This window comes from Polistes canadensis, unplaced genomic scaffold, assembly GCF_001313835.1.
Source record: "Polistes canadensis isolate GaletaPanama2010 unplaced genomic scaffold, ASM131383v1 scaffold_24, whole genome shotgun sequence".
NCBI lineage: Eukaryota > Metazoa > Arthropoda > Insecta > Hymenoptera > Vespidae > Polistes > Polistes canadensis.
In genome coordinates this window covers 1,110,186-1,125,247 of record NW_014569571.1, presented here as the reverse complement: position 1 = coordinate 1,125,247, position 15,062 = coordinate 1,110,186, and the positions used below count along the sequence as shown (strand labels likewise).

General features: G+C 30.0%; 2 protein-coding genes across 20 annotated transcripts in view; one reads left to right on the top strand and one right to left on the bottom strand.

Moving 5' to 3' along the window:
• Positions 1 to 15,062, top strand: part of LOC106783661 (glutamate-gated chloride channel) — an 83,361-nt gene that overhangs the window by 8,060 nt on the left and 60,239 nt on the right. The gene's annotated exons all lie outside the window — the stretch shown is intronic.
• On the bottom strand, positions 1,988 to 5,597 carry LOC106783650 (transmembrane protease serine 9-like). The gene is made up of 6 exons (XM_014742362.1): positions 5,546 to 5,597; positions 4,225 to 4,969; positions 3,197 to 3,213; positions 2,970 to 3,053; positions 2,584 to 2,837; positions 1,988 to 2,476 (listed from the first exon to the last, which is right to left on the bottom strand). The coding sequence occupies exons 1-6, from the start codon at positions 5,595 to 5,597 to the stop codon at positions 1,988 to 1,990; spliced, it is 1,641 nt and encodes a 546-aa protein (XP_014597848.1).

Here is a 15,062-nt window from a genome sequence, read left to right as displayed (position 1 = left end):
TACTTCTAAAATTGGACCCACTTTCTTTCTGTTTTGTATACTCCTTTTGGCAAGAGTAACGTATTTAACAAGTAAAGTTAATTGTTACGAACAAAAATTCATACTACTCGTATTTTACTAACTCTTTTATTAATCCCATCTCGTGAATGATTACTTGATAATATTTCATGTTTGTTGTTATAAACAAAATTCATACTACATATGGATTTTAATAATTCGTTTCATTATCTCGTTGTGAAGAATTGTTTTATCATATTTCGAAGGATGTGTAGTACAACATCGAGAAAACATTAAACATACAGAGGACCATTTTCCATTGAACTATCGTTACCATACAATCGTTGAAGATAAACCTATGTGACTAGTGGGAATCTTGAAAATCACCTTTGGCAAGCATTTTCGATGCCTCCCGGGGCCATACTGAACATAAAACTTCATATTTAACCTACTTGCGATTCTACGTCTTCCTACTATGAATTCTTCCCTTCTTCTTTATCGTTTTGGAAAGCTTATCAGTTTTTTTTTTTTACAAATAAATCTTTAACTAAAAACGGGACAGTATATTTAGTATGTTGATGTGTATTGATGGAAAAAAGAAAAATTCGTTGTTTAAATTAATCATTAATTCAAGACTTACCAATTATCAGATTTGACCGTTAATTATACCAAATAAAGATTATCTCATTAGTTTTTTGAATGAATCAGCTGTATGTTGTTCCATTAACAACACTCAAACTCTATACATTCGAATGATTCAATCGTGAGATAATTAAGTGATAAAGAGCCCGGATATAACTTGAACAAACGTTTCCGATGACATTATAAACGAGTTCGAATGATTTCCGATCGTTCATTAACAGTTTCCAGGTTTCAATATGATTTGATCTTTTTTCATTGACGACATTCTTGAAACAATCTTAAGATTGTAGACCTTTGTTGTTGATTATCTCTAATACGAATTGGATTAACTATTCCAATTTTACTCATCGAATAAATTAATGGAACATTTATTAGGAATGCAATTTTAGTTCAGGAAATTAAGTTAGTAAATTAAGTTAGTAAATTAAGACAGATTTGAATATATCCCTTTGATATTTCTCTTTAGTATTAATAGATATCATATGAATTAAAATGATACAAGTAAAAACTTTGATATATGATGTAAATATGAAGTACCGTTTATTCGTTTATCTGGATAGAATATGCATAAAAACGTAGATTTATTGAAACGTGTTGCAACTCAAAAGCCATTTGGAGGATCAAATACGCCAGTGAAGCAGTTTTCGATAGTACAGTATATATTTCTTTCGTTTTTAATACTTTTTTAACATCGAACGTAAATCCATTCCTATGAAGGGATACGAGAGCAATAATAAAAGAAAAAAAAATTGAAAGAAGAAAACAAAAAGGGGAAGTTAAAAAAACAAGGTAGATAACCAAAAAAGCTTTTTTGGTCTTATGCAAAAGGGTATACGTTGGAAAAGTCCAGTGAAAAGGATGAAATGAGAGCAGCAGCAGCAGCAGCAGCACTACTTTCCCTTCCAATCGATTGACTTCCTTCCTTTGCTCTTTCCTGAACCGAGCCAATCGACAGAAGCGATTGAAACGCAATGTGAGACGTATATATAGTCTGATACTCACTTTCTATAAATCATATATCTCATTTCGATTTTTTATTCTTCATAGAATTCCATTATTTTGTGATAGAATAGATAGAATTGATTGACTCACACAAGGATAACACGAATTTAATTGTGATTTTAATATTTATGCATTTATTTTGATTGCTAGTAATATATACATTTAGGAAGTACTTAAGACTCTTGTTCTACAATTTGTATCATTACTACTAGTAATAATAGTAATAGTAGTGGAAGTATTACAAGAGTTATTTAGTACTAGTCCGTTTGACAAGAAAATAATAAAGAAAATACAAATAAAAATAATATCATTGGTCGATCGATACTTTGTCGTTCCAGTATTGAATTTAAGGTTTGAGTTTGGAATCGATCCAGTCACGGAAGGCAGCAACCTCGGTATAAACTCCTGGATATCCTTTCTTCGCACATCCGTTACCCCAAGATACGATACCAGCCAATCGACCTTCAATAGCAAGAGGACCACCGGAGTCACCTTGGCAAGCATCTTTGCCACCTTGTGGATAAGCGGCACAGATTTGTCCAGCTGGGACACCGCCGAATGAAGAATAAGCTTCGTTGCAATCAACTTTAGAAACCATTGGAATATTGACGATCTTAAGATTTTCCGTAGTTGAACCCCCTTGGAAGACTGCACCCCAACCAGTGATCGTAGCTTTTACTCCGGGAACAGATTCTTCGTTTATATCGAACAAGGAAATTGGTTGACGTTTTGCATCCAATTCGAATGGGGTTGCTAGACGAAGTAAGGCAACGTCGTTTTCTGGAATACCATTCATGTTGGTCCTATAGTTCTCGTGTCTGATGATCTCTGCTACCTGTTACATTCATATTAAGTTTATGTCAAATGTTTATCGTGAAGAAATATTCATTGATTAGGTTTTTCTTTTCCATTTCTTTTTATACATTTTCTTGATAAACATACCTTATGTTGACTACCTCCTGAACTCTTTGTGGTTGTTCCAGCACGTACAACCATCGAGTCCGCCGAATAGATTATACAATGTCCTGCGGTAAGCACCCAGTCTTTAGCAATGATGCTACCACCGCAGAAACCAAAACCGTATGCTTGTAAAGAAACTTGGTAAGGTACTTCTTCGATATCAACATCTTCACCACCAACGATACGACCGTTTGGAGTGTAAGGATTTAAAGTTAGCTGCCTTGGAATAGGATCCGCTATAACATTTGATAAAACATTTTAATGATGTGATCACAATTATTGTCCAACATGATATTTAAATAATTAATATCAATATTATAATTCTGAGAATGTTGATATTTCTTGATATATATTTTTTCTATACTCACCAGCTGCTACTGCAATCAGGCAAACAATTGTTAATTGAGCGAACATGTTGACTCGTGTGATGTGTTTGATGTTCTCTGTATCATCTGACGAGTATTTATATGAAATTCGAATATGCATTATGATATGGTATTCAAAGATGGATTATAATAGAATCTGTCGTGTGATTTTTGATAAAATCGATAAGTTTTTAATATTTCGTATTACACGAACTTGATCATTCATTTACAAATACGATACAAATCCCTAAGTATCTTGTGGTATATTGATAAGGATTTACTGTCTTCGAGTTTTGTCTCATCAATCAATAATATTAATCGTAAATCTTTTGTTGGTAGCATTCTCTGTCGATGATTTTGATAGCGGTAGAACATGATAAATAAAACTTTGAATCATCACTCTCGTTGTCGATCGAATGATAAAATCGAAATCTGTTTTCAAGACCTTCCACAATATCAAATGGTTTATATATATGCTATACTTTTTATTTTCTTCGTGGTTTCCATTGTGTTGACTGCACCAAATTTTGTTAATATAAAAAAAAGTTAGATAAATCATCCAGGATTAAATATGTCAACGTCTTATCATTTCTATATTTAATCATTCGTTTGGATTTCTTTGTTCCCCCCATCTATCTTTTATATGTTTAAAATAAGAAAAAGAAAAGAATATAATTAATAGAATTACGTATACATCGATGATTAATATTTTTTATTTTCAAATATTGTACACATGTTAATGAATATTTTACATAGATGAATTTGAAGATATAAAAATAAAACAAAACATAATGCATATTTCTATTATACATTTCCAATTAATAATTGTATACAAATTCAAAATATACATATATCGAATGTTAGAATTTCTGATCAAGCTTCATGGATAATTCATCGACTAAAACGTGTGGCTTCTTGGAGAGAGATCAGCAATAGTGGTTTCGTATTTAGCTTGGTCATTTAGCCGGAACGATTTACGCACGAGTCTTTGTTTACATACGTTAGCAAGGGAGACACGGATTCGAATATAGATAGTTAGATAGTTAGATAGATAGGTAGTAGTTTAATAGTGATTCGTAAGTGTGTGTTTCTTGCAATTCGACTATGTTCTATGTATATTTCTCTCGTTTATTCAAACGAGAACGTCGATCTTCGTCTTCTCATTGGATCGATTGCTCTTATTTAAACTTATCTGTTTAAGTACACAGACGTGTCAGTCGAATAGATGTAAACTAATGGATAAAGTAAGAAATCCTACAATTCGAGATTGGTTATCTTAACGATCCAGTCGTGGTATTTTGAAACTTCGGTGTAGACACCGGGATATCCTTTTAACGCACAACCATTACCCCAAGAAACTATACCAGCTTGACGACCACCTATGGTCAATGGTCCACCAGAGTCACCTTGGCAAGCATCTTTACCACCTTCGGGATAAGCCGCACAGATTTGATTTATCTCTATACCGCCAAATAATTTTTTATATGCTTTGTAACAATCGACTTTATCTATAACAGGAACTGACACTGTTTGTAGGATTTCTGGTGTACCGTATTTTGTTCTACCCCAACCTGTGATTATTGCTAAGCTTCCTGCTTCGACATTTTCATCCTTAGAAAATAATGTCACAGGTCTCTGTTTTTCATTTTCTTCAATGGGCTTGGATAAACGAAGAAGGGCAATGTCGTGTAATGGTACACCACGAGGATTAGATATGAAATCTTCGTGTTGGTATATTCCTGATACAGAATAAATGTTACCACCGGAAGTAGATATGTCCGATCCAATACGGATTTTATAGTAGAATAAGGGTTTCCCAGCACAGTGTCCAGCCGTCAGAATCCATTCCTTATTTATTATGCTGCCACCACAAAAATGTGACCCTAGTAATTGAATACTAACTTGATAAGGTGCTTCTGTAATATTTGTATTTTCTCCACCAATTATACGTCCTTCTGGGAAAATTTGGCTTGTTATTTTTGGCAAGTCACTTGGTGGTGCGGCTTTAAGAAATAATTAGAAATTTATTAGAATTCTTTTTTTATCGAATTTGATTGTTCTATTCTAAACTATTTTTTCTACTCTATAGTTTGATGTTCGATTAATCATTTGAAAGATAAAAAGAATTCCTGTCGGAGAGAGAAGTCAGGCCGGCCGGCCTTATCAAATAACAGAAATAAATCTTTTAGATCACGATAAGTTTTTCTCACAATTCTCCAACTGGTTTCGTTTTACTTTCTTAAGTAACCGCAGATCAAAGTAGATCGTTCATTTTTTATTTCTCTATCTATCTTTGTAAACTCTACTTAAATTCGTTGGAGTGGACGCGATTAAGGGTATCTTAATTCACGTAGTATTTATTTCGAAAATTTTCAACTATGTTTTGTTATAAAAATTTTAAAGTCTAATACTTTGTATTTAATTTGAATAAATCCTTTTGTTTTTTTTCGTAAATATCAATCTTCTTCTGAATATTTTCTCTTTTGTTTGATAGAAATGTTGGGTTTTCAGATTGAATATAATTATCGTTTATATTGAATTTCATTAAAATATTGGCTTTAAAATAAATAGAGGTTTACCTGAAACTGATACTATCAGAATGTTGATAACAACGAATAAATTTTTCTTCATCTTCTTTAATATCTTATTAGTCTTGTATAACTTCACAATATAATCTGATAGTTCTACGTTAGTGCGTCGTGCATTTATACTACGAAAAATCACTGCACTGTTATTTAATTCCTTCTATTTTTCCCACTATTCCTCTCTGAATTCCTTAAACTAATCAGACCTACTAAATCATTGTTCGTGATCTCTTTTTCTTAAGTGTTTTATCTTTTATCTAATTTACATTTCTTTTTTTCTCGGCCCATGTTTATCGATAGTACGGATAACGTTTCGTTTAGGTAACATCGTCCCGTATTAATTATTTATTTTAAAACGATTTATATCCAATGAATTGCAACATTGATCAAATATTTTAAGTAAATTTTTCTAAGTATTTGTAAAACGATCCAAATTTTTCGGAAAATTTTCTACGATCCCAAAGGGAAATATTAATATATTAAAATATATCATGTTTAAATATTTTAATAAATAAAAATAAAAATAAAAATAAAAGATCTAGTATCTCAATATCGTAATAGTAATTATTTTATAATTTTGTTTATTTTGAACAAAAAAATTATCTTTTCTAGTTTTTTTCTATTGTATTTTAGTTTCATTATTATCATTATTATTATTATTATTATTATTATTGTTATTTGATTTTACAAAAAGTTTGTCTATTTCGTGTTGTCGAGCAAATCGATTATCGAAGAAACACTTCATGTTGGGTCTTGAGTTTTTCTTGTATCTTTTTCTCTCTCTCAATTTGTGATTTTATCTTCGAATATATTCCTGTTATATACGTCAAATTCGACAGAACCGTTTTCTCATCGTGAGAATGCATTTCCATCGAAATTCTCCGCAAAATACTTGCCAACATTTCGTCGAAATACCGAAAATGTTTCGAGAAGTATCACAAGTACGAATAGTTAGCGGTTATGGCAATTTTGACATGTGGTGACATTGGTTTTCTAAGAAAATACATTGTTTTCAATAATAACATTTTTATTATTAATAAAATATGTAATTTTATTACATATTTTGATAGTTGTGTTTAAATTCTTGCAAATAAAAGATTATATATGCAAGAGACTATTATTATTTTTAAATAAATAAACATATAAATATACTAATATTAAGTATTTTTAATAAATTGACAGATGAAATTTATTAAAATTTCCATACAGAAAAGTGTTGTAAAAGTTAAGAAATTTATTAACGTAAAATTTATTAAACGTATTAGCCCCAGAGATTTATATTATTAATAAAATATACAGTTGTATTATTTCAATATTTTGATTTAAATTTCTAAAGATGGAAAAATGATGAAAAAAAAAGAATTATTTCTTTAAAAATATTATTCACATGAAAAAGAAAAATTATTTTATTCAAATATTCACAAATAGAATAATTTTTGTAACATCTTTTTAAAGTCATTTTAGTGTCAACAAAATTTTTAAATAAATAATTAAAGATCGTAGTGTAAATTTCTTATCGAAGAGAGAACATTTTTTTTAACGAACAAATTCGACATTGCGATGGTAGGTAAATACATAAAGACTAGTTCAGACTTTTGGTTTGGCACGTATTCAATCTCGATAGGCCGTCACTTGGGTGTAAACTCTGGAAGTGTTGGGTGCTGTACAACCAACCCCAAGAGATGATACCAGGAAGTTTTCCATCGATACCCAAAGAACTACTCGAGTTATCTAAGTAAGCATCCTTTCGATTTTATAGATAACTAGCATCGGAAACATTATTTTTGTCAGTTTAAATATCACGATTACTGCCTACAGTATTTGTTTGAAATTTAAACAATAATTTTGATCCTATTATCATATTCTGTAATAAAATGGTAATCTATTGTAATTGAAATGACATGAACACGTGAGTCAAAGATATGTCATTCAATTGGGAAAATTTTGATTATAGTTTTCAAATCATCGTATCGAATATAATGATAGTGGTTCCATTCGAAATCAATAATTTTGTATCAACTTCGATACCAATTTAATGCAGCCTCATTGATGCATAATGATTTTCTGTCAATACCCAGTTTCTACTTTGAGATATTACTATCATCCCAGGCGTGTTATTAATATTTCGTAACATTCATTTAGTAAGAAAATCCTTTGATGTTTACCACGTCACTACTTATTTTACGAACATCCAATTTAACATTTTTCGATTCTTCGAAATCGAGGTCATCTATCGAATTCCCTAGAAAAAATAATTTCCTTTTCTATTTTATTTCCATCACGTGTTCGCTTCATCGTTCCTGAAATTGTAGTGGAAGGGTAACTTTTCGTTAACCAGACAAAGAATTTGATATTTTCTCTAGTGGTTGTAAGGAGGTGTCTGAAGTTATGATACTTTTGACTTATCATAAAATTGCTCTTACCTTTTTTATCACATTTCAATCATCTCATTTCAAAATGATGGTTACTATCGATTTAAATATTGTTCCGAAGTTTATAATTAGCATGTGATACTGTTATTGTAAAAAAATCCAAAAGTAGTACCTACACATCATTCATTTTTCAATCGTTTTATGTAACATCATATTTCTATCGTAAATATGTATATGTAATAAAAATAAATGAAGACTCGTTGTAAAGTTTGTGAATTGCTAATGATATTCTACAAAATCGGAGATCCTCATTCCTAAGGATAAGATTATCAGAAATTAGGTGCTGAATCCTTAGGGAATAAGTATCCTAGTGTAACCTAATTTGTTCTGGTATTGTAGTTCTATTCCTTCTGAGTTAAAAATAAAACCTTCGAAGCTTCCTTGTTTAAGCTCGGCAAGGGTCTAGCCGTCCCACAGACGTAATCGTTTTTCCGATGTATATATACTAACACATACATGTTCACACATTCACACATATATAAGAATTGCTTCTCTTCTGAAGGCTGCAACAGCACTGCCGTGAAATAATTTCAATCTTTGGACGCGTTCCAGATTGAAAAACGAACTAGTAACGCTTCCGGAACTTATGGTGACAGAAAACTGTAACATTTATACGTATATATGTTTTAGTAACTAGTGTAAGAGATCGAGGAATACTAACTTGGCATATCACTATAGTAAAATTCAATGCAATTTCGAGGATTTAGAATCAGAGGATTCATCTCGAGCCGAAAGTGGGAGATAAAGAGCTAAGCCTCTAGGGAAGTAAGCTTTCTATTTCGAGTAACTGTAAAAGCGGGTCGATAGAACTGACGCGAAACTCGTATTCCGAGTCAAAACGTGTGTGCGTGCCAACTTTAATACTTTTCGATTTATTAATTTGTAACATGTGGTGGTGGTGGTGTTTCCTTTTAAGAATAAAGTAAAAATTTAAAAACAAATATATGTATATAATATAGCATAGTATTTTATATTTTGTATATATATAATTTAGTATAGTATTTTGTATATATTTTCTTTGTAGAATCAAATACACAGGCATACATGCACGCACACATATATTTTACATAATTATAATTTAATAGACAATATAAGGAAGAAATAAGATCAACGAAATACAAACTATAATAAACGATGCGTTCAGTTTGAAAAATTTTGTTCATTTAAACTCGTTAACTGAGATTTAAGACAACATTGATAAATAAATCATGAAAGAAGAAGGTATGTATGTATATACGTATATATAACTAGTATTTTTTAAAAAGATTATGATAGATATTTGAATGGAAATTACGTTGAATGTTATAGAATTCAAAATAGTAATTGAGTATGTGGAATCATCAATGACTTTCAAATTTTTCAAATAATCATGTCATAAAAAAGAAATTAAAATAGGAAAAAATCGAAGAGGAATATTTTGAAAAGTAAAATTCGGGTATTCATTGGATCCTACAGTGGTGGTGTGGTTTTCGAACGAATATGGAGTCGAACAGTATTCATGACAAGGCATTTAATTAAAATGCCGATAGCTCCGCTCTCTTCGCACATATATGTATATGAATATGTGTGTGTAAACGAATTCGTTAGGAAGTGGGTGCAGAATTAATCACCATCTATCCCAATTTACCTATCAATCTATCGTGCGATTTAGTTCTTTTCATTTCCTAGAAAAATTCGTTTTTATTCGAAGATTCCGTGAGAATGTTAGAAAAAGAAAAAAGAACAAAAAATATGTACGTGGCCTCCGTACGCGATATAAGTGAAATTTGTATTGTCACGTAGAAAACAATTAATTGATCCATATATGTGTGTTCCTGTATAATAAAATAATGTAATCGTACACCGTTATGTTTAATAAATTTTTTCTTGAAAACTGTTGATATATAGAGTGTTCAGGATGAAAACAATTTAGAAATAAATATACAAAATAATGTACAAGAAATGGCTTTATATATATACTTCGAATATTAAACAATTTCTCTAACAGATATTTCATTAGATGAACATTTTCGAATCAAAGTCATCGTTGACAATCAACGCTGTATGTGTATGTGTATTGGAACGTTAAAACAATCCTAAATATTAATCGACTACTATTCGACTGTGGGTTCTATCTTACTCTTTCTCTCTCTCTCTTTTTTTATAATATGTCGTTTCATAAAATGTTATCGTTACCGTTATATAAGAAATTTCACTTGAAAAATGAAAAAGAAACTCGCGTAAAATGATTATTCACGTTGGGAAAAAACACTGTCAAAGGCTTATCGTTTACGTTACAAACACGCAACAGTAGTTATCTTTATACCATGTATATGTATGTATGTATGGATTCAATGTTTGCGTTTAGAATTTGATGTTTTCTATGTTACTCTCTTCACTTGTTACATTCTACTGACGTATTCTCCGACGACCACGCGAAAAGTTTTATCGAGAGCTGTCAACAATACCTATACCGACAACATGCTGCTTGCTAGACACCTGAGTATGTTCCTTGCACGGTGGATCCGGCTCATCAAAGACAGAGGGATACGTTTTACTTCCGGTTGTCGGGTAAAATGAACTCCCTATGTCAACTGAAGAGAGAGAGAGAGAGAAAGAGAGAGAGTGAAAGAGAAAAGAAAGAAAGAAAGAAGGTAGAAACTATTTTCAAGCAAATTTAATATCTATTTTATTTTATTTTTTTTTCTTATATATTTATTAGAAAATATTTTTATCTTTAAAAAATTTAACGAACCGACTTCGTTATTTATTCCATATTAATATTTTATTTATTTTTCGTTAAAAAAGAAATAGAACAATATTGAATAAAACTCTATTCTCACATTATCAATAATTAATCACTGATTTGAAAAACGAGACTACTAAGTTCTCTTTTGAGTCATCGCCAAAGATGGCGGAACTACGAGCAACGATGCATTTAATCAAAGATTTATGATCGTCGACGTCGGGAAATGATTCGACGAAATCACCAGGCACGTTCCTTCATTTCTAACACGTACGTACATATATACATACATACATATATATATTTTCAAGTTGGCTTTTTATTGCAACTTTTGCGTTTGGTTGATAAATGTGGAGATTCAAAAGGAACGAGTTCGTTACGATATATCTAATATAATTTACACACATACACACACACGTACGCGCACGTTCGCATATACTGTGAAAAACGATATTAATTTGCATCGTTATTACTATTGCTCCTTCTTTTTTTCTTTTGTTTTTTTAACGATTTTCTTTTTAACAAAAGATATACATTGTTACAAATCGAAAATCATTCTCCCACATTATCGTACACATTCATATACACGTATACAATAATAAAACGAAGGTTATTTGCATCGTCACTATTTTTATTACTTTTTTTTTTAAATAATTTTATGTAACTAAAAAGATATATAATTATAATATATTATTGTTACTGTTTTTTAAAACGATAATTAAATATTATGCATTCTCTATACGTATTATAAACATAATATACATTCTATTTAATAATAAGATAAAGAAAATATCGAATAAAAAAGGTAAAATATACCGTTCAATAATAATAATTGCAATTCACCATGAATGTTAATTCCTTAGACAACGTTGGAACATCTTTGAACGATGGACCGTGATAGATTTTCTTGGCAAATTCATTATACTATACTGTATCGAGGGGAGATCTATTAAAGCAAGATATACATAGGTTGTTACGATAACTTCAACCTCGTTTGACCCGGAAACGAGGTTTGCAGAGTGGGAGCTTTTCTGTCTCCGGTTTGACGTCATAGAGGAAGTACGTTGCTGCGTATAACAGAATGGAACACCGACCGAACCCATTTACAATACTCCCTTTTAGTTTAACACCACCCTTTAAAATAGATATATGTATAGAATATATTCAAATAAACTATGTATATATGATATACTTTTCAGTAAACATATATTCAAAATGCAAGATTATTTTTATTGAAAAATAATAAAATATGAGAGAGTACGTTTTTATAGGAAGAGCATTAAAAAAAACGAAAAAAACATTCAAATAGCAAATATTGTCCTATACACGTAAAAGATTATCTATCAATAAAAAGAGCAAATAAGGATAAACGAGTAATTATGGAAATAGTAACTTGGAAATATTAATTTTTGTGAATAATTAAAGTTCTATTTTGTTAAATCTCTCATTAGGGAATTTTTATTGCTATCCTGACGAGCTTTAAATCATTTCACTTATGATTCTTATTAGTTGGGGCCGATATAGACAGACAGAGACAGAGACAGAGAAAGAAGGAGAGAGAGAGAGAAAGAGAGAGAGAACTATATCGTGCCAATTCTCGATGGGATCGTTATATCTCTACAATATGTATATGACAAGATTATTTCGAGTATACACGAAGGACGTTCGAGATAAACGTACGAAAGCTATTGTCTTTAGGATTAAAGCCACTTCAAGTTTCCTTTCAGCGATCATAATGAACATGCGAGTTTGTCTTTCGGCAAGTTATAACTAGCTGGTTAATTATTCTACTAGATGATCATAATTCATTATCTCTCTATGTTTAGAATTTTAGATTAAAGATATTAATAAGTATTCATGAGTATCGTTTATCGATATCGATAAATTTTGACTGGATGGAAATCAAATATGTTATTTTTTGTTTTTTTTTTTTTATCAAGTATATCTAAGGAATTCGTAAAAGATTTATTTATATTTTCCTATATATATATATACTTTGAATTAATTTCTAATTTAAATTAACGTAATATATGTAAAATAACTAATCAACATTTAGTTTTCTTTTTTTATATTTTTACTTATAAATAATTATGGGCATATATGTATACATATGTAAATATTATAATAGATAGAGAGTAATCGATATACGAATAAGCATCAGAGAAATCGATGGAAATTAGTCGAATGTAGTTACCCTATAATATTGTCTCCTGTAATGTGAATACCCACGTATTGCAACTAGTAATTAGTGCTGATTGCATTCTCCGGTGCATTAATGCGATCGTGAATCGAAACCGATCTTTTGAACGTTTATAACTCTTGTTTATCTCTTTCTCTCTCTCTCATTCTCTCTCTTGTGTATTACTTGAGATCATGCAAGAAAGAGATAAATTAAAAATAAAGAATAAGTTAATCGGTAATTTGAATAAAACAAAGAGAAGCAGGATTCCGAGATTGAATTTAAGTACTTCTTAGTTCTTGACAAAGAGACTTAAGATAAGAAACCAACAGCCGTTCGAAGTTCAATTGTATGAAAATTCATTTAAATGTAACAATAAGTTCATTATACGATTACGATACTTTACATATATTTTCTTATCGGTCGTATTAAAAAATAAAAAATAAAAAAAGAAAAAAAAAGGAAATTAAGAGGAAAAATAAAAACAAATGAAATCTTATCTTTATCTTCGTACTTCATTTTTTAATTACCATTGTTAATCGATGATGATAATAATACGAAAGTATTTTATTGTTTAGTTTGCTTTATTTTTTTTTTTTATATATTCTCATATACTTACATGTCATATAGTATATTATCGTATACTTTTAATGTAAAGTGAATTTTGATGTTGGATTCCAATTAAACGTGACATTAATTACAATGATGTATGATTTGAATGAAAATCGTATTTAGATCTCGATGACAAAGTATATTTATGCATTATAATTGAGTAATTAATACTCATGTCATGTTCGATCGTTTACTATCTTGTGATATATATTATAAAACGCATTTATATCAAATGATATCATACTCGTTAAATACATCTATATGAGTAAGTATAGTTAGTTTTATGTGTAGGTAGAGAGAGAGAGAGAAAAAAAAAATAATAGTTCATTGCTTTCCACGTAGGACAACTCTCTCAACGAAGAGAGTTTCCCGATGAGATCTCGCGTTTCATATTCCTCTTGTTTTTCATTTTATCCTTTTATATATTATTTTTCATTTTATTTTTTTTTCCCACGATACAAACGCGTCCCACGAGTTCATTCGCATTAAATATTTTTCTACGGTTTCAAACGTACCTCTAAGGGAAAAATCTATATGCAATTGATTTCATTAAACGTTTTTTTGTTTAATCTTATATATTTGGCGATATTTTCATTTTACTTTTTTATAATATTTTTGATTTTTTTCTGATTTGAAGAAACTTTGGATAATAATAATTAATTAATTATTAACGTTTAATTCTTCTCAGAAACGTGATTTTTCTTTACGTTATTTTATAACCGATTTATATATTTATTTTGAATTATTGTTTTTTTTGTATAAATGTCCAACAAAAAAACAGATTAACACAAATTAGAATGAGATAATACTATGATCGTTTAGCTTTATGCAAATACTTTCTTTTATTTTATTGGACGTGCCGAAAATGTACACGAAATAGCGTGCAACAATTACTAGGATAATGAAACGATCTTGTTCTTCTGGGTTTCATTCTCGTCTGCTTTTCAACGTCGGCATTTCATAGAGCTTTTAAACGAACCCAGATAAAACAAGAAGCTGAGGGCCTTAGAAGTGGGTTATTAACCTCTTTCCATGAAGCCGAATCAAAATTGGAACGAGTCGTTACCTACGAACTCTCTTATGAACATGTTACATTTAAATATATTGTACATATGTTGGGACGCGAATGCACTTTGTCGTCGTTATTTTAATTTGTAATAATTTCAACGATATAATGTTGATATGCGTTACACGACCAACATAAATCGACTTGTATAATGTTGAATTCATCGTCAGTTTAATATCGTTATTAAAATTCGAATAAAGCGAATATCCTACTAATGTTTCATAAATTAATGGGAAAATACAAAAGCTCAGAATTTTCATTAAGTTATATTGTAATATGATTGTGACAATCATTATTCACACTACTAATAACATATGTTTTATCTCTAGTCGCATTTACATATATGACACATTTTGAATATATTTTCTTTTCAAATAAATTTAGATAAATGTTATTTTTATAAGCTGCGGGGATATACGTATCCACACAATTTTTCTTTTTATACATCATATCAAGTTTTATATCTTTATTATATTATAGTAATTATATAAAAATTA

Coding starts and splice junctions, on each gene's coding strand:
- LOC106783650 (XM_014742362.1), bottom strand. CDS start 5,597: ATGAAGAAAAATTTATTCGTTGTTATCAACATTCTGATAGTATCAGTT. Junction 4,970..5,545: donor TCTGATAGTATCAGTTTCAG/GTAAACCTCTAT, acceptor TATTTCTTAAAG/CCGCACCACCAAGTGACTTG. Junction 2,838..2,969: donor CCTGATTGCAGTAGCAGCTG/GTGAGTATAGAA, acceptor CAAATGTTATAG/CGGATCCTATTCCAAGGCAG.